Here is a 23,833-nt window from a genome sequence, read left to right as displayed (position 1 = left end):
CGTGGTGGCAGTGGGAGAAGATAATCCATAAAAGCATTTAGTACAGCATCTGGCAGCAAATAATGTTCAAACAGTTACAACTGCAACTGTCAAGGAGAAAGAAAGACTGAGAATGACTCCCAACTAGCTCTGCAATTTGGACCTGCTTCTGCATTTCAATCCCACAACCAACACTGAATTCAGACTATGCCAAATTGTGGTATTCAGACTAACAGCAACCTGATTTTCAGACCCACAAAGAACTATAGTCAAAAACTCTTTAGAGTTGGGGCACAATAATCTGTATTCAGCAATCTGTAACCATGCCCTCTCAGCTGATTGCTACGTGCTACAGTATAAAAGTTGCTGATTTAAGTATTCCTAGTCTTTAGGCTGAGCTCTCAAAACAGCCTCTAAGCACATCCCTCCTAAAAATGTCTACCATCTGGATGCCTGTGTACCTCATTTTATGAAATGTTAACTCTCACTTCTCATGTGTAAAAAGGAAAACTATGAAAAATAGTATCCATCACCATACCTGATATGTTTATTACTATTATATCTACTATTTTACTTGGTCTTCAAAACACAAAATCACAAAATTAAAAGTTGCTTGATTAAAGATTTTGATAAAAAAGCCATCATCAGATCACAGATCCCAATTGTGAATTTCACCAGGCCAGACTATTTCTGTACTTGAGGCATTTATTCGGAGTGAATAATTTTATTTTATTACTGTCAAATTGATTCACTTTTTCAAAAGTGAAAAATCATGTTCTTTAGAAATAGTTGAAACTATGATAATCTTTTCAATAGATGGTTTTGGTAAAAATTAAATAATGAATGTATCTACCTCTTATCTGAACCTGAATACTATAATAAGTATAGAAATACATAAAAGCAGTTTCTTTATTTTTGTTTTATTTTATCACTCTTATCAAACACACATCAGAAAGCATATCAACAGTGCATCTTATGGTAAGTCAGTTTACAACAAAACTGAACAAGGCAATTGTGTTTACAGAAAAAAGTTCTCAGCAAAAAGTTCACAATACAGTCCATTGAAACTCAGTGTTCATACTTTTAGGTATATAGGAAAAGTGGAAAATGAAAGTCCTTTGCTACTCAGCAGAAAAGAACAAGTTTAAAAACAGAAATTTAAAGATTTGAACAAAGAACTTCTTGGTTCTGACAAACATCTACATTTACAGTCCCACTTACTTATTAAGAAAAAACCTCACAAACAATATGACGTCACAAAAAACATAGAACCATAGTGCCAAGAAATGCCAAGACCAATTGAAACAACTGGTAGAAATGTTATAGACAACTATTTACTGTGTATTGTGATGTTCTTGTAATTCTGAGGTGAAGGTAAACCAACAGGAGAAAATACTCCTAGTAACTGGCTTTGGTTTAAGTGATCTTTCACATTTTTTTCTAACCAAAAACCTTTTTATCAAAGCACAGCAATTACGTGTTAATAAGGGAAACAGAGTAGTAGATTTCAGTATTATAACCTACCACTTCAGTGCTGACACAGGAGGCCATAATTTATTAATCATAACTGGATTTCTAAAAGTGATTTAAAAATACAGCAAAACTAAAGCCCTTTTGGAGAGAAAAATCCCTTCTACCCCAGATTTGACACTGTTAGAGGACATTAAGGAATGTTAAATTATTTAAGATATTCAAAGAAGAATGAAGAATGGAGGAGTAAATCCTGCTGGGCAAGATGTGGCTCTACACTCTGCCAAGTAAGTAATATATAGAAGTGCAGCTTAACTTTTTATGACTATAAATAAACCCCACTTAGTTCCATAAGGTGCAGTACTTTGTAGCTAGTGCATACTAACGCCACCCACTGTACCCAGTGTGCAAAGGGAAACATGGTTAATCTCCAGTTTCTTTCTGAGCCTTGATGCACATGAATGGCAATGAACACCAAATATACAAAAGCTGAAATTGAAATATTTACTCTTAAAAATCAGATAAATCAAATATGGATATTTAATCTGGTTTCATAAGCTCTTAGAACAATTTTCTGGGAAAGTATAAGGAATGTATAGGAAAGGCAATGTTTCTACACTATAGGTATGAAATCTACAGGTTAAAAAATAAACATTTAAAAATCATTAGCCACATGGAAGATTACTAATGCCAGTAAGGGAGCCATTTTCTTCTCCTCATCCTCAATCTTTTTCTTCCTTATTAAGTTTAGCAGTTTTCTGAAAACCCATGCTAATAAAATAAAACAACTATAGATATTTCAAATGATTGAAGAGAATTTGAATCCAAATATGCATCATTTTAGAATACCTTATTACACTTGCTTTTTTTAAACTCATGTCCTAACATCATGAATATTACTAAGGAGACATAAGCAACAAGAGGAAGGAGAATCCAATCTGGGATTTTTTTTGAAGGGGGGGGCGCACAAATAATTCTCATTAATAATCAATACCTTACGGAAGCAAGCAGCTCTGATTTTTACTATGAGGGTTTTCTAAAAAGAAGCAATCAAAAATGAACAATTCCAGTTTTTTCCCCCTAGAATGTGACACTGTCATCATATAAAACAGTTTAATAATATTAGTTTTCTTCTGCAAGACAAAAATTAATAGTCATGTAATGCAAGTTAAGGATGCTTCTCTTTGCCTTTAAGTACAATACTAAGAACTTAGTTCATAAAACATAAATGGTTTCCAATTGAGCCATCAATATTCTTCAGGTTATAGTGGCAGCTACCCAATTGAATGGGAAATAATATTCAGGCAACTGTTTGATCATTTTCCCATGAATTTCAGCATTTATGGTACCAGAAACATAAGTGCCATGATTATAATTCTCTGAAAAGCACAAATAAAGCAAATGTAAAATACCGTAAGCAGTACAAAGAACAAAAGTGCTGACAATAGGAAATGAATAAAAACTTTGGATCAGAACAAAGTTTGTGAAAACTATCATATCCTGAAGATCATCCCCATGACCACTTATAAAATATAAAATTCCCTAAATGCTTTCTAGTTTATAAATTTTTAGTCATTTATCCTATAAAATTACAGCAAAAATATTAAAAATTATTAACCTCCTTCTTAAATATCCATAGTATTTGTCAACTGCATGTCACTGGTAAGCATACAATTTAACAATGAAAAACAGCAGGTGGGGGAAGAGTGGCCAGAATCACAAATACGATATCCTTTTTATGGTATCAAGTAAAGAAGCTAAATTAAAACAAAATTAAATCTTTTAAAATTCTGGGTACTCTGAAAAGTAAAATGTCCATGTTCCTGATTAACTACATAAAAACTAAATATACCACAGGAAGCTGACAGGAGCTGCAAATGAAGGCAACTTAACATGTGCAAACTCACTGTGAAAACTAATTAGTTATGTGGTGCTACGGTAACTTGAAAGATGCCATCCCAAAATAAAGACGATTTACCAAGCACCTTAAGACATAAGAATTCTTTTGAGCTATGACCAAGAAATGGTCTATATGTGATTAAATTTGACAAGTAAATGATATGACAGAGCTATAGTAGTAAGATTTGAGGAAGGAACCTGACATCAGATATAGAACTAGATTTAAGGAAGAATTATATTCTGCCTAATAAGCTCTTCCATTATATGTAATATTGGAATAAAAGCAAATATGAATAGATTTACATATTCCAAAAACATCACTAAGGAAATTTTGGATTTTTCTATTATGTGACTCAATCTAAAAGTTGTTCCAAGAAAAAGGCAAAGTACAATTAATCATCTTTTGGGAAGTTTTCTCTCAAATGAGTTTTAATATTTTCCAGGAAAAACAAGGCACTTGCTCTAGTTTTTATCTACACATCCACTAGAATAAAGGTCCTGATGTGATTCGTCTGTACCCTAATCTGAATAAAGCCATCTACCATACACCCTTGCATGAGTGTGTGGTATCTTTTACCGAATGTCTCCCTAACTCCCTTGTCCAGTAACTGTTATTCTAATTAATCAGTTACTATGGTGCTGATTTCATTGCATTATAATTATAAAAAGTAAAATGCCATACTGCAAAGTACAACCGATAGTAGAATTTATGAAAATTAATGAACTCAAAAGAACCATGAAGTACCTGATGAATGCTCTAACTCTGCCTTTCACTTATTCCAGAAAATTACTGCCCTTACTAGGGGGAAAGTCCAGTGTAATAAGATGGAAACAAATACTATGCCCAGCTTCCTCTATGTGGCAGCACTCCTTAGCAGTGGGAGTACCAAAAAAGAGGCCATACTTCTCTCAAAACAGAACAGCATGAGTACAACTGTATGTATGGATTATGTCTTAGAAGCAGAAATACTTTTGGCTCAAGGTAGCAGAAAAGGAATTACTCTGAAGACAGCTACTGTGCTGCTGGCTAAGAACAAGGAAGACACCCAGTGGTGAAAAATGCTGATCCCTTCTTGCAAGAGGACAATCTATTTCAATTTCTTTCAAATGCAGCCTTTACTGCATTTACTTTCAGCTAGTGCTAACTTAACAAACTGTTGCGCTCTTCTTGTTCTTTTCTAAATACACCACTATAATTTTGATAGTGGTGAGCTCATTTCCACTTCCAGATACGTTTCCAAAGAACCCCCAATTTTCTATAATCATTTTATATGCTTTTTCTGGGGCAGAATATGCCACGGCAATACCATGGAACAATAAAGAAGAAATTGGCAAAGTGAGAGGAAAGGAAGCACACATAATAATTTAGGGAAAAATAAACTACCTGAGATAAATTGGCCCAAAACAGCTGCTCAAAACGACATGAACTCCCAGCTCTTTACCCTGCCTCTCTAGAAAATTTCTAATTTTTCAGTAACTTCAAGGAATCAAAATTACTATGTATATATTCCATCCTAAAAGAATCGTGAAAACTGCATCTTTAATAATATTTGGTTCTAGTTTAAGAAAAACATTAAGATTAAACTTCTAATAACACAAGGGTGGAAGAACCTGCAAATGTCATCTTTGGTAGAATGGGATAAAAGCTATAAAATGACAATTTAAATCATAGCAGATGTCTTTTTTTCAATTCTGTGACTTTAATATAAAATATTTAATTCAATGCATGGTTATTCAGGCTCATCACTTCTTCCTCAGCTCCCTTAAAATCGAATTAGAATCTTCTGTAATAAAATTCTACAGTATTACACACTACATATGTATGAATAATCTGCAATAAGACGGTGACCAAAGAATGCTGGGAAGTGCAGCATCAATGTTAGCAGCATACTGCACGAGTAAGCTCAGAAGCTTACCTGCAGTTTATTTGCAAGAATTTCTCTTTTCCCTATAGGTCAGGGGAAGAGGTACATGAGCTAACCTCAAATTCCTGATCATAAAAAAAATTCATCTTTATTGTGTGTTTATCAGTAAAGGATTATTTCTAACTGCCACAATGCAGCTACCCATAGAAATATACATGGAAAGATTAAGTCTTCAAAATACTGGTTGTACTCTTTTGAATTCTGACTTAACAACGACTCAACCAATCAACCCCTAAAAGGGCAAAACAAAGAAAATCAGTTGTTTTTTCTAAGGGCACGTACTGGGGACCATGCTAAAGGCCTTTTGGTAATTCATAAGTCAGCCACCTTATACCAAATTTGGCTTCATAATAAATATTAAGGGAGAGTCCTGAACAATTCTGATTATTATAGTAACTAAAATGTCAAATAGTGATTGTTTAAACATGCAAATTCTAGTCAGGCTCTCAGTAACCTGCATGGCACTCACAAAGAAAGACTATAAGGAGGCTCCAGCAGGAAAACATATGAAAGACTTTTCCGTTAAGAAAAAATAAATAATTTCATTCAGGTAAGGAAATAGGAAAAAAATTCATAACATATATAACTTGTCCTTTTTGTATACTCAGTACTTTATAAAGATTTTCTTGTTTTTATACTTTAAAAAACAATCTACCATATGGTATGAAATCATACTTAGAATTCTTACCATGTAATGAACCTGTTCCACAAAGTCATGCATACTGGCATTCTCTACACAGAGACATATTAGGAATTCTTTTAAGAACTGTTTTTTTCTTTTCTTTCTACTCCTACTTTATTATATCTACACCTTCCTTTACTTCCATACAGTCAAAAGCTAGACCACTTGGGATGCTGCTCCTCGGGCTTCTCTTCAGCTAAGAACAGAGGCACAAAATAGGGGAAGGGAAAAAACGGCTGTGGGAGAGGAACAAGAGACAGAAAAGAAGAAACACAGGATCCTTGATGATGCTCTTTGCCTTTTTTCTTTTCCTCTCAATATACACCTAATCTTTTTAATCTACCTCAATTTTTCATTATAATAGGTAGAAGCACATCTTGAGAAATTTTATAATTATCATAGCAGATTCAATACAAAAAAGATGAGCCAACCCAGGTTCTAAAAGTACACTGAAGAATGGGATCATTTTCATGTACCAAAACTCCTTCTTTATTCCAATCACTTGAGGAGTTTCAGTATAACCTTAGTCTCTTCTCCATTTTGTTCTGAGGCTTTCAGGAATGAACTTTTCCATCACTTACATTCTATCAGCACATCAACTCTCAAAATACATATAACTTCAATCTTACAGGTATGAAACAGGCAGGGAAGATATGGGTATAGACTGTATTGGCTCGCAAGAGTCACACTATTAAGTACACGGACTCAAATTTTCTCTAATCTTTCAACCTGCACACTCACTCAAACAAACATACTAGACATAAAAATTGTGCAAGATCAAGCATCAGCTTTCTATTTTAAAAGCCTTAATAATAATTAAAAATGCAGATAGGCTCACTGCAGTTTCTTTAAAGGAATATCAGGTACTACAGTACTCCTTTTAAAAAAAATTCATAACTCAGTGTTAAGAACACAGTAGGTAATTGCTGCTTGACAGTTACTTAACATTACTGAGCGTGTCCAGTGCCAGTTATGGATTTCAATAATAAGAACCACCTGACCACAAAAGGGAATAAGCTGTAATTGATGTCACCAACCTTAAATTTGTTAATAATATTCACTATGACGTATTATTCATCCTTGCTTTATGATCACATGAAATAAAATGTCTTTGGAGGTTACATACGGAATAGCAGCACCTGCCATACTACACAAAACAAGGTTGCCCACATGGATGCTCTACAACCCCTCACTGTATAGCTGAGAGGTCTTGTCCTACTCGGTGCCAAAAGTTTGTAATGCAACATTGCTAGGGCAATGACTGCACATTGGTAGGATTAAATAAATGTACAAAGCACCCTTTTAAAATGGTAAAAGGGTGCTCCTGTATTCAGATATAGAATATAATGATCCAGAAAATGGAAGAGGAGAAACAAGAAATAGTCCTTAGGTTATCAATTAAAGCAAGGTTTGATAGAGATATCCCCTCTTGTAGGCACTCAGCGGGTAGAATGTAGCCACAACAAACTTCCCATCAAACATCCTTCCAGTCAGTAATTTCTGAGCAGCTTTGGAATCACCAGCATTTGCATACTCAACAAAGACCTGAAAAAGAATAGAGAAAACCAAGTTTCCACCACGATCAGCACTTCACCAAATTTAATGTAATGCAGTCACACAATGAACAACAATATACTGGCCAGTGATGAACAGTGCAAGACACAAGTCCCGTAAGATTACAATGGACCTGGAAAATTTGTGTGGCTGATACTTTTGCTATACTTTTCCTGTGTTTAGGTAAGTTAGCTGGACCAACCCTTACCACTGTATTACAACTGCCCATAGTACTTGGTACAGTAGTAACATGCTGTATGGATTTGTAGCCTAGAAATAAATGGCTATACCATCTAGCTTAGGTGTTACACAGGCTACTTGGAAGAATATCCTATATGTCAGTATGCCCAACTATGAGACCACCTAGCAATGCACTTCTCAGAGGGTCTTGCCATTAACAGGACCTGTCATTTGAAGGAACACATAATTGTGTATCACTTAAGGATTTTGTTAAAAGGCAGATTCCACTTGTATCACAATGTCCAAAGTTTGGTTGGTTACAAAGCCAGAGTTGGTTACAAACTATGATGGCAATGCTGGTGGTCCAGGTACCATACTTTAGAGCAACAAGATTTAAAACATTCCTCAGAAGTCAGTCCAATTCATTAAACTCTTCAAAATCCATTAAAGACAAGTTGAGTGAAAAACGCGTAACTTTTTGTCAAATTCATATAGGAGTAATTAACATCACTACACTGCCGAAGTAATTCTGAACAGCTCCAAAAGCAACTGTATTTCACCAGTAACCCAGTGATAATCTGCTCTTTTCAAAGTTGACCAAGAAAAAAATACTGGACAAAACCCACTGGAAATTATTAAAATACTTGGAACAACTATAAATCATAAGGAAGTATTAAAGAATAAGTTCAAAACTAGGTATTTCCTTTTCCAGAGCTTTTGAATTCTTATCTAAGGTACAGAAAAGATACAACACAGCAATTTACAAGTTCCTTTTGCTGGCTTAAAAATTACATTAAAGTTAAATGATCTGGAAAGACTTCCTCCCAGTTTACCCTATAAACTGCTAAGTGAGACCAAAAAGACTGCTCCTCCTTCCTCAGTTGTATCCCTCTTTCATTATTTCAATAGTCTTCACACATAGGGTCAAACATCCTAGGACATTCAAAGACTTTAAAGGGAGAAGCAAAAACAGAGTATTTTAAGGAAACCAATTTCTACATCCTCAACTTTCATTTGTACATTTTCCTAAAATCAACCTACTTACAAGTTTGGGCACATTATTCTTTCTAATTTTCTAGTTTTCTTGCTTGAAAAAAACCAAAGATATTTCTACAGGATATCAAAACTTCCAAGATATGAAGGGATGAAGTTTCCAATATAGTAGTCTATTTTTATAAAATTCTCCTTTATTGATAAAGTCCTATCCTCTAACACTGGTCATTCTGTCTTAGGCAAATATTTCTGTTAAGCATGACAAAAGATATTTAACCTCAAGTACTTTGGCCTGTGATGGGGCTTTCTGAATTCATATACAGAGGAGAGGTAGGCAAATTTTGCTTCTTCTTCCATTCCATGACTGTTTTGTGGTACTTAAAAACAAAGGTGAGATCATCTACGGTGAAAACTTCCTTTTACGGGGCTGGGGATTTAGCTCAGCGGCATAAGCACCTGCCTTGCAAGCAGGCGGTCGTGAGTTCGATCCCTGGTACCGATAAAAATGAAAAAGACAAAAAAAAAAAAAAAAAAAACTTCCTTTTACACATGTATAAAGGTAAGTGGCATCTGTCATCTGTCTTAAAACCTGTCCCTAAAATATGCCATGAACTGGAAATATATGCTCTTCCAAATGGGCAAAACAGTTAAGTGTCAATGGTGAAAATACAATTGATAAAATTGTATTGATTTCTTTCAGAGTAGATATATTTCTTGTAAGACAGTTTAATAAGTTATTATCAAAACTGTCATGAAACATAGAATTAATGCTTTCTTTAATCTTTAAAATAATTTTTTTACAAAAAATAAAAGTATAGTTGGCTACAGAACTGATTTTAAGCAATATATGCTTTTTCATTAAACACAACAGGAAATTTAAAATGTAGTATCTAATGAAAATGAGTCTGTTTCTGACTTTTCTGATTCTTAATTACTTCTGAATCAACGAGACATGCATCAATGCAAAGAATACCATACTTTCTATATTGTTCCTCCTTCACAGACAATCTATAATTTCACATACTATATTGTTTCATCCTAAATAAGTATCTTAATTTATTATGATTATATTAATTATAAGCTTTATTATTTTTAAGTTTTACTAGTTTTTGTAGTTGTAAGGTGAATCCATAATTTATTTCCCAATGGTTTTTGTAGTATTCCTTTGATAATCATGTCCTCTTTAACTGAAAAGCTAAAGTCAAAGACTGGCTTTATTAACTAGGTAACAGATATTTTCAACAGACTAAATAAATTATATCTATGATCCCAAGAGTTTAGCAAAAGCTGTTTTCAGTTCCCTTTAAATGCACTATCAGTAAAAAAATATCTCTCAACACAACAAATTTCCTCACATTTATAATAACAAGACATTTTTAATGTCATCTTACAGCTAGAAATATCACTCATATTTCTCTATTCTGTCTTCCATTTCATTTTAATCACTGAGGTTAACATCGAGTCAGATCATGTTTAATCTTAATTTAAAGCCTCCCAAAACCTGTTCTTAATGGCTATTCTTATTCACAGTAAAAGCCAATGGCATCCCACTCTACTTGCTTTGTCCCCACACTCCCTGAGCTCCTCTTTCATCTAATCTACTATTCTTTTGCTGACTTACTCTGCTTCAGCCATACTGGTCTCCTTATATCTGCCTGGTATGTTCATAGACTTAGAACTTGTTTCCTTTGCTTGTAATTCACTTCATTACTCCATTCAAATCTTGACCAAAATGTAAACTTCTTAGTACGCCTTTCCTACCCAGGATGGAAAAGAACAATGCATTCTACTCCAGCACTCTTTAGGCCATTTTCTCAATCTGTTTTTCCCTCCACACTTTAACACTGTATTTTTTTGGTGCTCTGATTGCTATTGTATGCCAAAAGACTAGAACATAACAGAACCACAATAAACACTGGTCAAAAAACTAAACATCAAGGATACAGATTGGGCCACTGCAGGACGGGGAGAACCAGACCCAAGCCTCTCCTTGAGTCAGTGCCATTTGCAGACTGCAGAAGGAGAGAACCAGGCCCTACAGGGAAGAGATCCCTGCCTGGAAATCATATTATTTCCACTGCTTTGTTGGGCTGCTTTGTTGTTATTTTCTTTTGTTTTGTTTATGTTAACTTTGATGGCGCGAGCAGCTATTTAAAAGATAGCAAGACATGTTATGAAAGCCATTACGTATTTATTACTGGCTTGTTTTGAAGATCTTTATTACATTTATTGTTTTGTTTTTATTGTTTCTATTTTATTGCTCTGTTTGATTTTTAATATGCCTGAAGGTAGTATCTGCAGCTATTTTGAAGACAACAAAGGCATTGTGGTAACTATTGTTAATTTCGTTAAGTTTTGGAAGTCCTGTATCACTTATTTTGGTTTATTTTTATTGATTTTATTGTTTTATTTTCCTTGGTTTTACCCTCTTTAAAACAAAACAAAGTAAAAAATCAAGGATACAATTAGCATGCTCTTGACAATGAATGAGGTAAATGGTATTATTAGATTAGTAATAACTTTTCACTAAGACTAGAACAAATTTATTTTTTCAGTAGCCAAGACTTTTCATGCATTAAATATATAATACTTCACAATCACTGGTGATTATTCTACTGCTGTCCCTCACATGGACATCTGGTAGCACCTAGAAAAATTTTTGGTCTACCATTGGAGATGAAGGAATATCCACCGGGCAGAGGCTGAGGATGCTTTACTAAACATCCAACAATGTACGGGCCAGCTCCTTCAATAAAGAATTAGCAGGCTCCAATGCCAAGAGGATACAACCAAGAAACTTTATAGTAAAGCAATATTCTGTTTCTCTAAAACTTAAAATATAGATAAAGATTTTCTTAAAATATTAATTTATAATTTAGAACTCTGCTTTCTAATAAAAATACTGATCAGTTTTAGCCCATATATTTTTTTTTTTAAGTGAGGAACATAATGCTCATCAAAATAATCATACCGAGGTGAGAACTTTAGGTTCTAGGATTCTCAGTCCAGCATACCTGATTTCTTTCAAGTGCAACCAGAACCTAACCCAACTGGCCTTCTAATTCTAAAGACAACAAAACTGAACCAAATACTTCTGTATATGAACCTGTATATAATTTAGCTGCTGTCACTGTTTATGACAACTCAAACATAGATTAATATCTTTTTTTAAAAGCCTCATTTTAAAAAGCAAGTATATGACAGAAGTTTTTAGAAAAAAGTAAAAAGCACAAGAAAATAATTATCATGCATAATGCATAAGACTTATTTCTTAACAAATTTTTGTATACATCTTTTCACAGAACGTATTTAACACAGAATGTAAATCTTTGAATAATTCCACAATTATTAATACACTGACTTACTTGTCCTCTGCCAGGATTTTCCTTTGGAACAAGCAGAGATACGACTGGTCCATATTTTTGACACTCCTCTTTTACATCTTCTACAACATCTGGTAATTAAAATATTTTGGAGAACTCACATTAACATAATACTATAATGTACTGGAGTAATATTATTTGAGATTTTAAATCATCAAAGAATTTAGTGATACCCAACTAAACATTTTCTGTATTTTCAAAAATAAAGCTTAAGACTATAATTTCAAAAGATTTAGTAGTTTTCCATTTAACATTTTACATAAGCAATATTCAAATAATTAAAAATTAAAAAGTCTTAATTTCCCTCAAACCATCCCAACTACCAATCCATTCCCCCTCTTAGAGATATCAGTTTCTTTTGTATCCTGTCTTAAATATTATCAGTGTATATAAGAAAATAAGGTTATATATACTTTAAGGAAGAATTTTAATGCTGCTTTTATTAAATATCTTTCAGAGCTTTCCATATTATTACATGAAATCTTCTCATTTATTTTTATGGTTGTACAGTATTTTACTCCACAGATGTTCAGTAAATTTCCCCCACTGACTGATACCAATTAAAGTATTTCCCAACCTTTTGACATTATAAACAATACCACAAACCTGCACGAACCTCTCCTTCTCAGTTAACAGCCCAGAAATGGCATCCCTGGATCATGTCAATGTGATAGATAATAAAAAGACACTGCAGTTTGACTTTAACTAGCACTTCCTTCCTTCCTAAAATACATATTTATTGAGGACTGACTATTCTTTCATGTAGGTTATAATTTCAGTGTTACTATCTCTTGGATAATATTCAAATTCTTAAAACAAGGACTGACATCTGTATTCTGGCTACATCTTTAATCAACTGCTTTCCTAAAAATAACACAATTATACCAACTCTTGTTCTCCGAATGTGTCATGTTCTGCACGTCTGTGTGATATTTCTTCAATCCTTCATCTTTTAGCCAAGCAATGTTAATTACCAACTGAGGTCAAATACAGCCTCTTAGAGAAGCCCTACTGCTTACTAAAACTGGACTAAGCACCCTTCCTTGGTGCAGTCTTCAAATCACTACTGTCACTGTTCATGCATGTCTCCCCTACTATATTAAAAACGGAGTAATCCAACAATTATACACAATACTCAGTAAGTGTCAAATTAATGAGTTATAAAAAGAAAGCTAAAAAGGAAATAAACCCATAGAGAAGGGATATAAAAACTAAAGACATAAATTGTTAGAGAATTTAATCTCTTAATTGAGTAAAAAGGAAGTACAAGGCAATCAAAAGTACTTTAGAAATAAAAAGGTAAGAATATATTACAAATCATATAGTAAAATATCCTTACTAAACTTTTTTTTTGGTACCGGCGATAGAACTCATTACCTAGTGCTTGCCAGGCAGGTGCTTATGCCGCTGAGCTAAACCCTCAACCCTAAACTTTCTTATAAATTAGGAAAATAAGGGAATCTTATGGATATGTCTATTCTAGGCTTAGGTCTTGCTTTCTTTTTTTTTGTACTGGCAATCGAATTCAGGACCTTGTACTTGGCAGGAGCTGTGCCATCGATCTATATCCCCGTCCCTAGAGTCAGTTAAGAAAAAGACACTAAGTAAAATCTATGAAGAACTGACCTTCATATTCCTCTTCATTCTCAAGATAATCATCATCCAGCACATTCAGCAGCCTCAGCACTGGAGTAGGAAGCATCACCAGATCTTCAATATGAGGGGCTGTTAAAGTTCATTACATTATAGTTAAGTGTAATAAACTGATCCCAAATAAATTGATGAGTAACACACCAAAGAGATCAAAATGTACAATGAAAGATTATCAAATGACCAAGAAAAGCATAAAGACTTACACCACTTACCAAAAGGAATGCTAAAGAAGGGGCTGCACAGGGCCATTTCAGCAGGAATCCTTCTGCTTGGATCATCATGCAGCATGCTAAAACATAAACACAGGTAGAATCTTTACAATTTCTGATGAATCTTTCGAAAATGCAGTTATTAAAGATAAAAAGGTATAAATGTTCACAACAGTACTAATGATATTAGCATGTTTAACCAGCCATTCATCTATTAACAATGTAATTCTTACTTATGAATAAATGAAGTGATAAACCACAGCACATGATATATTTATGATGTAATATAATGTTTTTATTAATAAGTGAGACATAAGGAAGTAGCCCACACACTCTACTGAATAAAAAGACAGCTAGAAACCAATTTGGGTAATACAATTTAAAACAAAATGATTACATTGGCGGATAGTTGTTGAATCTTGTCGAATTCCCCAAATAATAAAACAACTTGTTGATAGAACAACCAAAACCCAATGATAACACAACAAAATCATAGAGACAAACCATTAATACCTGTAAGATTTGTACTCTGTTGGCATGTTCGTAAGAAATCAGAAAAAAAAACTGTTCTTCTAATGAAGCTGAAAAAATAATCCAAAATAGCCACGAGATACTCATTAGGAAGCACAGCTGACCAATTTGAGAAAAGTAGCTAAAACTACAAGGGGTTATACATTCTGCACCAGGTGAGCACAAGGCTTCTCTTAAATCTAGACACCAAGACCAGCTCCCTTCCACAACTAGTCCTCATTTGAGAGGGAGCCATTTTGGTTTTTTTGAACATTATACAAAACAACAGATGAACGAACCCTACATAATTAAAAAACTATTCCAACTACCCTTTCTGAAAATATAGGAAAATTAATTTCACATAAAAATAAACAAGAAAAGGAATTATAATACCTCTTGAACAGTGACTATATACCAGAAAGACATGAACAAAAACAAACTGCTTCAAAATGAACTTAAGATATTTTTAAATGATATATATGAAAAAGTAACACAAATCAAAATTTAAAAATCTCAAAAATGAGGTAAGAGCAGAAGATATTAAAAATAGAAAAAGGATCTCATAAAGTAAGATTATACAAGAATGCCTAAAATTCAAAGCAGAAAAATAGAAAAATGTAACAAATACAAAAATTACATAAAGTTTTCTAAACCAAAAAAAGGATCTAAAACTATATACCAAAACCATACGTGTCTCTCAGAATATAGACCATGAAAATCATAATCAACATACATTCTGGTAAAATCATTAGACTGAAGAAAAAGATGAAATCCACTGAACTGTCTTTTGTTGTTGTTACTGTTTTTGTAGTGCTGGAGGTTGACCTCAGAGCCCTAGACATGCCAGAAAGCACTCTACTGCTAATCCCCAATCCAACGAGGTAACTTTTAATAAAAAAAAAATTCAAGAATCATCAAACTTTTCAGCATAATCACTGTGTCAGAAGAAAAAGTAGTAACATGTTGAAGACATTCAAGGAAAGAAGAACATATGCCAAGGATTGGCACATCCATCAAAAATGAGTAGTAGAGTTCAAGTGTAACACACTATTGACGTGCCAAAACTCAGGGAATATTGTGATCTCGTAGTAGACAAGACACAGGAAACTAAAATGACTAGAGAGACATCAAATGAATCAGTGATGACTATTACATACATCATTACATGTATACTAAGATTAAATGAGAGATTATTAGAACAGGTTAGAGTATACTGGCATGTAATCTGACAATGCAGATACAGCTACTTTTTCAGTGGGGAAAGAATGGGAAAAGTATATTAAAACTGTTTTAAAGTACCCTTACTAGAGAACAGTTTTTCTGAGACTGTATAATTGGAATAAATAAATGAAATTATAAAATATTCTAATTTTAGTATTCTCTTTTTGTACTTAAGAACCAGAATTCTGATGTGGAAAAAAAAAAAAAAAAGACATACATATATAACTAGAAGCAGAACAAAAGCCCTGTAGTTTTAAATTCAAGTTGGAAATCTCAGAATGAATTTTGTCTATTTAAAAAGCTTGGAAATAATGTTCACTCTGGTACCAATGAATGTTTTCAATATCTAGACTGGTTTTAAAATCACAACTTTCTACCAGGAGAGAGAGAGAAAAAGAAAACAGAATTCTTGGAAGAATGGCTAAGTCTGGGGCAGAATAAAATGAACTGGAAGCATCTTGTCATACTACATAACAAGGAAGCTATAAAAATAATCACCTGCCAAAACCAGTATGCAGAGGTTCCCAATCATAAATGATATGCCAATTTCAGCCTTAAATAGAAGAAAAATTGCAACACACTAAAATACATCAAATAAGTTTAAATTCACCCATTTATACTGATAATTTGAGTTATTAAAAAAAGGAATGATCACCTTTGGAGGATAATGAGGAGCCAACTGATTTATCTTGAAAATTAGCAAAGAGAGAATCAAATACAGTATTTGTCTTTAGTTAACAAAATGAGTAACAAATGCTGACACCTAACAAAGTAAGGGATCTAAAGGATTAAGTATCAATAGTTACTAATTCACAAAACAGAGATAACTGTATCATTTGCCTCCTTATAAAAGTGTCATCTACAATCTTTAAAAACACACAAACTCTCTAGATATAGCTCTCAATTTGTAGGAATTAAACAGAAATACATGAAATTACACCAAGATGATGGTCACAACATGTGATGAAGTCACACCAAAATTCAGACTGTGGAAAATTGCATTGAGTCAACAATCTAAGTTGTACACCAGATAAATCACAGGAAACGGGAATGAAATAGAAAGGGACCCTTTTGATTTAAAAAGACCTAAAAGGCTTTGTTTTGAAGAACAAAACTAGACTATAGTTTAAGGATATAAAAAAAAGAAGTGATTATCATAAAGTCAACACAATGGTTGCTTTTAGGGAAAAAGGGACCTGAGATTGGGACAGAGAGACAGAACTCTGGGATAGCTGGTAAAGTGATTTATTCCTGCAACAGAATGTTGATTACAACATATCTAAGGATCCATCAAGCTACAAACTTGTTTTATTAACATTTTCCATAGCTGTGTTTTATAAGAGTATATTTGAAAAGTTCAAATAATTTGCTCATACATAACACAATTCGCAGAAAAATATCTTAATATACTGAAACATTAACATTAGAAACTCAGTTTATATTTTTTATTTCCTCAACACAATTTTTTGTAGTAAATAAATTTAGTTTTATTTGTATAATGGAGGAGGACTATTGCTTTAAAAAATCAACACTAGAATTTAATAAATAATTTGACTTCAAGAAAAAAGTCCATTATATAATTCTACACTGCTATTTCCTCCATGTGAACTGGAATTTGCAACATCTATTATCAATCAGTCACGGATATTTTAAAACAATAAGGAAAACATACACATATACAAAAAAGTATGTGTAAAATTGGTGAAATCTGCATGAATATTGTGGATTGCACCAACACTGATTTACAGTTTGGATACTCTACTTAGTGATGTCAGGTGTTATCGTTAGGAGAAACTGGGTGAAATCTGGAGGTCCATATAACATAGTCCAACTTCTGGTGAGTTTTAATTATTTAAAAATAGAAAGTTCAAACTATTTTGAGTATTTCTAAGGCCAATATTTCAAAAAAAAACTACAATAATGTTACTTAACCAAAAGAGTCACGTTTTTCAAGCATCGTAATTATTATTTAGATCATTATGCTAGAAACTCAAAAAGCCTAGTATTTGTTAATACATATTATAGCATTTGTTATTTCACAAATACCTATTATATTTCAATTTATTCAAATATTAGAAACCCTGTATCTATTCTCGCAGAGTTTTCAATGCTAATGTTTTTAAATACAATTGATAACTACTTCATTAAAAAAATTTTTTTTGACTAGTCCAAAAACAAATCTGGTCCTTTATGAATAAAAAGTTTCTCTTTAAAAACTGCTCTCTATCAAATATATAATACTGACACATATACAAAAGGTCGAAAGTACAATGGCCCAGCACCTACCTTCCACTGAATAAGCATCTACCAGAAGAGTTTAACATCTGGTACCCACTGTGAATAAACAATGCTATTTTGAAAATAAATTTGTGAAACTATTTGAATAGTCTCATGGTTCTCATGAGAAGCCTGCCTAGGTGGGATATCTAAGCTAAAATTGTTATTTCTCTTAAATGATCAAGCAAATCTCTTAAATGACCAAACAAATGAGAAATAACAGAAATCTATTTCACATAGTGTATGTGTGCAAAAACAAGCTTACAGCACAGGTAATGTACCTTTTGATAAGGTCTCTTAGGTGATAGGCTGGAATTGCACCATTCTCCACTGCTTTACTGGCAAATATGTGATCAATAATAGCAGAATTGTTTGCCTTAAAAAAAGAGAAAAGCCTTTAGGTTATTCAAATTCAATTTGTGTGTATGGAGTACTAGAGCACTGTTTGTAAGTAATACACCAGAGAAAACTTGAGAGCTGAGCACTCCTGAGCACTTACGAACTTAACAGAGGAGACTCTACACATAATCATAAGTTCTGGAGAAGAGGAACATATTTTTTGCTCTATTCTCGGTACCTAACACAGTACCTGACATTCTATGAACGTTTAACCCAAGCAACCATGTAAAAATACAATTTAATGCAAGGTGAGAAAATGAATGTGTAACAAGTGAGTCAGTGTCTAACAGTCTTCAGTCGATTTTTGGATCAAAATAATCTATCACTGAGAAAATAAGTATTAAAATGTTGCAACATTATTAATACTCTTAATTTCTATGGAACACCACTGTTTTTCCTTGTGTGCTATGCTAGAATGTGGACTAGTATACATGAGTTAAACACCTGACACAAGCTGCATGTGGTGGCATATGCTTGTAATCTCTGGAAAGCTGAGGCAAGAGGATTACAAATTAAAAGTCCAACCTAGGCATATTAGTGTCCTCGTGAGACCTTATGTAAAAAAAAGGATATAGCCCAATAAGATCATGTGGTTCAATTCCCAGTACTGCACAAAACAAAACAAAGCAAAAGAAAATGGACTGCTACCATATTATCACTTAAATTTACTGAATTCTTACCAGGGTGATATACTATGCTAAACACTAAGCATCATTTCATCTTTTAACCTCAATATTGTTATGAGATATGTTATTGTTCTCATTCTTTAGAACATTCAGCATGGTTTAGAAAACCTATAGAACAGTAAGAAGTGAAAGCGAGACATAAGTCCTAAACATACCAGTGGGCAATTTTGCCTTATAGTAACTGATAAAACAAAATGTTTTACCTAGAAAGATCTACATTCAGGACTCCATTAATACATGTACATCCACATGTCATTTTTGAATTTGAAAGTGACCTAATTCTAATAAGCTCTGGGCCAAACACATCTCAAAAGGTTCACAGACAGTCAAAATTAACTCAGTTAATCAATCTATATTTGGATTAGCCTCTTGACTGTTTGGAATACTAACAATAAAGAATGATACTGGTTTTACCTCATGGTAACATTTTTTTATTTGGCTGAAAATAAGCACTGAATTTACTTATTTAGGCTGTTAAATGCATTCCTTTCAGAAACTGCTACACCAAACATCAGTAATTGATAGTTTTAATAGAAATAAAACTATTTTATACTCTAATAGACATATGTTATATATTAAAAACTCAAAAAAGTTATTACTTAATGAAAACACTTCATATTAAATATTTGTTTAATTCTGAAGAATTTAATTTCAGATCAATAATAACTCCAAAGCTTTATATTATTTATCAAACCAAGGCCAAAGGATACTGGTATGATCATAACATTAAAGTCCCCCAGTATTTGAAAACAATTCTTAATTTCAATGTCAGAGGTTTAGAAGTTAAATTCAATGTTTCCACCGAAACAATGATCATATTACCATACCATATATGTAATATAAATAGACATGAAGCAGTGTAAACTGAGGAACCTTTAAAAGGAATAGAATTTGGGGCCCAGGTCTGCACAACCAGATTGTCTTTGTTTTTTCTGTACTGGGAATTAATGCAGGGGCTTCACATTGATCTGTTTTTTATTCTTCCTTTTGAGACAGTGTCTCATTCATTCACCAAGTTGGTGGGGTTTAATATGCAATCCTTCTACTCTAAGCCTCCCAGAGTGCTGGATTATTTTTTATTTATTAAAAAAATAAGCAAGGGCCTGGGATTTAGCTCACAGGCTCAAGCACTTGCCTGGTAAGCACGAGGTCATGAGTTCGATCCCTAGCACAAAGAAAAAAAATTCAAGTCTCTCTTGGATTAAAAAAAATAAGCAATATCCACTCTATCCTCACAGAACAGTTCAAAGAACTTAATTGGATTATATATTAAATTACTGTTTTTAACTATAAAGTGTTGGGTAGAGATTATTTTCTAGCCTATAGTTCTATTACTAATTATTATACTAATATATACTAATATTACTTGGAAACTCATATTAACTAATTTACTATGCCAAGAAATCACTTCGCTTCTTCAGGAAAATGAGCTCATCATTAAAGTGTTTAACCAAACACAACATGCTAGAACCCAGGGTAAGACCAGTAAAAATGCAATATTCATTAGCACATAACTAGAATAAGTAGTAGCATTTAAGGTACCATAAATACAGAAAGAAGAATTTGGAGAAAAGGATACAACTGAATTCCCTAATAAAAATCATCATAAAGTGAATATTCTTAAGGACCCCAAAGCAAAACACTAGTGCAGTTTACCTTCCATTCCTGAGATCTGACTGTATGTTTCAGTTTCACTCCTGAGAACATTTCCAGTAAAATGATTCCTAGGCTCCACAGATCAACAGCTGAGGTACATTCTGTGTCACTCTGCAGGCCAGCCTGGGCCAAGCAATTTTGCAATTCTGCCTCTGGAGCCCGATACCCGTCTGTCTGAATATACTTCACATCCTAAAGAAAATGAATAAACTTATAACCATTAAAAAGCTGTGCACTTTCCATCTATCTCAACAGAGTGTATTTATTTCTCTACATATGCAGTAAAACTGCCAAACTGAATTTCAAAAATTCTCAGTCTTTGGTTCATTAATTGGAAAATTCCCACAGACAAGCTATATACTTTCTATACAGCTGCTCATACAGAAGTCTTCTGTAGGCAGTTTCTTACATATTAGGCACTGCTGATACAAAAGGACACTCTTCAAAGAGCTGATAAACGTGGGAGAATGATATACCAGATCTGTCAGATGCATTTTTCCATGAAATACTGAAGACACCAGAACAGTAACTCAGTAACTAACCAAATGCTCATAAAATAAAATAAAAAGAGCATTCTATGTAGGTTAAGTACTTTAACTCCTATGCCCTACTAGTTTCTCCTTCCTAATCCAAACACATATCCTTTCTTCATGTGTTAGCCCTAAAAATCTTTTGATTTGCTTTCATCTCCAGGTATTTTGGTGTTTTCACTAAAAATATTTCAGTTCCAACTAAAATGTCCTTGTTATTTCCAAATATGTAGTTTAGATCACTAGATTTTAAACTGTAAGGGAAAAGAAAAGGGATTTCTTACCTGATTGCCTTCTTTAAAGCTAAGTCCAAAGTCAATGAGCTTAAAACATTCATTCTCTGCACTCCACAATATGTTTCTTGGCTTGAGGTCTGCATGGACATAACCCTTATGATGAAGAAAAGCAAGGGCCTCCAGAACATCTCTGGCACAGTGCTGTATCATCCACATGGAACAACCCTGGTGACCGGAATATAAAAGCAATTCCGAAACACTGACATCCAGGAGTTCAAGCAACAGACAGCGTGATGGCACATTTGGAGAGAAGTGGATTGTAAAGACTCCATATAAAGTCACTAGAAAAAGTAACAAATTACAACACCTTTAAAAAATCACTCGGTAAATGACTGCTGAACTACGTAATTCTGCAATATAAATTTGAAATAGCCTAGATAAGAGTAATGTGGTTGAACAAGCTTCCACTATTTTTCCTGTAAGACCTTCAGCCAACTAAATTATTTTTTTAAAAAATGAGACAACCTTCAACAGTTTATTACAAATCAAAGATATTAAATAAAGCATAGTGATTCAAACTGCGTTTCAACAAGCAATCAGTGGTGAATAAACTTGCACTCCGGTGCCAAATTTGTATTATGAAAAATAAAAATCGTAATGTTAAAGTAACTCTTTTTTTAAAAAACGAATTGAAGTTTGCTTTTTAATCCAAAACAGCACTCTACAACACTGTAACCTACTCGTGCTGAAACAAAAAGTCTTAAGATTCTGTTTTCACTAGCAAGGTTATAAAGATACACCATTTAGCAAGCTTAAAAAACATGCAGTGATAGGCAATTCTTCTCAAACACTATATTATTAAAAAGGTCATTCTTCAATTAAAGAAGGATCATACTTGCCCAAAAGTCCTTAACCAAAGCTATCACTAATTATAAGCTCCCTGCTGGTGTAATGACAATTAAGATTGTTTTCATGGATAAGCAACAATGTTCATTATATATGTAACATTCTGAGTGAGTCATGAAACAATCTTACCAAAGCAAAAAAAAGGATTCCTAAATTTCATGCTTCCAAAGAATGCTGTGCAATATTGAGTCATTTCTTTCAAATGCACATTAAATATGTAACAGTTGATAGCATGGAAGTTATTATGGTAGCTGTGATGTCATAACTCTAGAATATTTCCCATTTCTTACTGGCATGGAATGATGACAATCCAGCAAAGACACCTCTTTTCACTAGAAAAGATATTTCTCTACGCTAATGAGTGCGGTATTCTAAGAAACCCGGTAAATGCATTTACTATGGGACACAGGGCAAAGCACACAACAGACTCCACCGCCCTTCAAGGCAGGCTGCAATAAAACGAAAGGTGGATGGGAAAGGGGCCTACAGCAGATGATAACGAGGGGCCAAACCTGCTTCTGCCTGACGCAAGAGACCTCCAGGCCTACAAGTGCCTGCTTGCTTGGACTGGGACTTGGACAAGAAGGGAAGCAGCGACAATTACCGATGTTTCTGTGACCCTGCAACTGCTCCAGCGCCGCCCTCTCTTTGCGGAAACCATACTCCGCGGCCGACGCCGCAGCTCCGGTGGTTCCTGGAGGCAAGAACTGCTTGAGAGCGCCGGGGGGCGAGCCAGGGGTGCCGCAGCAGCGCACCCGATACACCGAGGCCGAGGAGCCGCTACCCAGGCGGCTCTGTACCTGCCACAGCCGCCCAAAGGCCTCCAGAAACCGCGGTGGCTCCGCTCCCCACGCACAGCCGGACCCCGCCATCGGTGTGGGCTGAGGCGCTGACAAGGGAGCTGACACGACGCCCGAGGCAGGCTGGAAAGGCCTGTGGTCACATCCCCGTAAGCCGGACCAGCGGCTCCGCAGGGAAAGGCCTGCAGCCGCCTAGCGGACTCCCGAAACCTCAGGGCGCCATGACACCGGAAGCCACTTGCTCCGGGGTCCAGACACCGGAAACGGAGGAAGCGTCAAACTCTACGAGGAGGCGGGCCCAGAAGGGGCGGGGTCGCGACCCGATTGGATGAACTAGATTGGTACAAAAGAGCTGACAGTAAGACATATTAAACTTCATTATTAAATATCAGCCACAGTGCTAAACGCTTTCACACACGTTACCCGAAACTAAACTTGGTTTTTCTTTTGAGCCATCATCTTCCCACCTCTTCACTGGGAAGGCAAGAAAGTAAAACCCTGCTTACATTGCTTAGAGAAAAGACCTCCAGGAAAATGTTCCACTTACTAACAGAGAGAGGGTTATCACCACTTCCAGCGCGTATTTCCAGTAATAGGGACTGAACACGGCAAATCCAGGGCCTTTACACTCAGCTACATCCTCAGCCCTTTTTTTAATTTTGAGACAGTCTTGCCAAGTCACTAA

The 23,833-nt window shown here is 34.4% G+C and overlaps 1 protein-coding gene across 1 annotated transcript; it reads right to left on the bottom strand.

Moving 5' to 3' along the window:
• Positions 1–883: 883 nt before the first annotated feature.
• Uhmk1 (U2AF homology motif kinase 1) lies at positions 884–23,403 on the bottom strand. The gene is made up of 8 exons (XM_003468696.5): positions 22,953–23,403; positions 21,491–21,783; positions 20,677–20,868; positions 18,217–18,311; positions 13,931–14,007; positions 13,692–13,790; positions 12,048–12,136; positions 884–7,500 (listed from the first exon to the last, which is right to left on the bottom strand). Exons 1-8 carry the CDS (start codon positions 23,218–23,220, stop codon positions 7,354–7,356), a joined length of 1,260 nt encoding a protein of 419 aa, XP_003468744.1. The 5' UTR covers positions 23,221–23,403; the 3' UTR covers positions 884–7,353.
• Positions 23,404–23,833: the final 430 nt, after the last annotated feature.

The sequence above is a fragment of the Cavia porcellus genome, unplaced genomic scaffold (assembly GCF_034190915.1).
Source record: "Cavia porcellus strain 051 isolate PalLab524CR breed Dunkin Hartley unplaced genomic scaffold, mCavPor4.1 scaffold_7, whole genome shotgun sequence".
Taxonomy (NCBI): Eukaryota; Metazoa; Chordata; class Mammalia; order Rodentia; family Caviidae; genus Cavia; species Cavia porcellus.
Note: the sequence above shows the minus strand (reverse complement) of the source record. Positions and strands in the feature narration are given on the sequence as shown.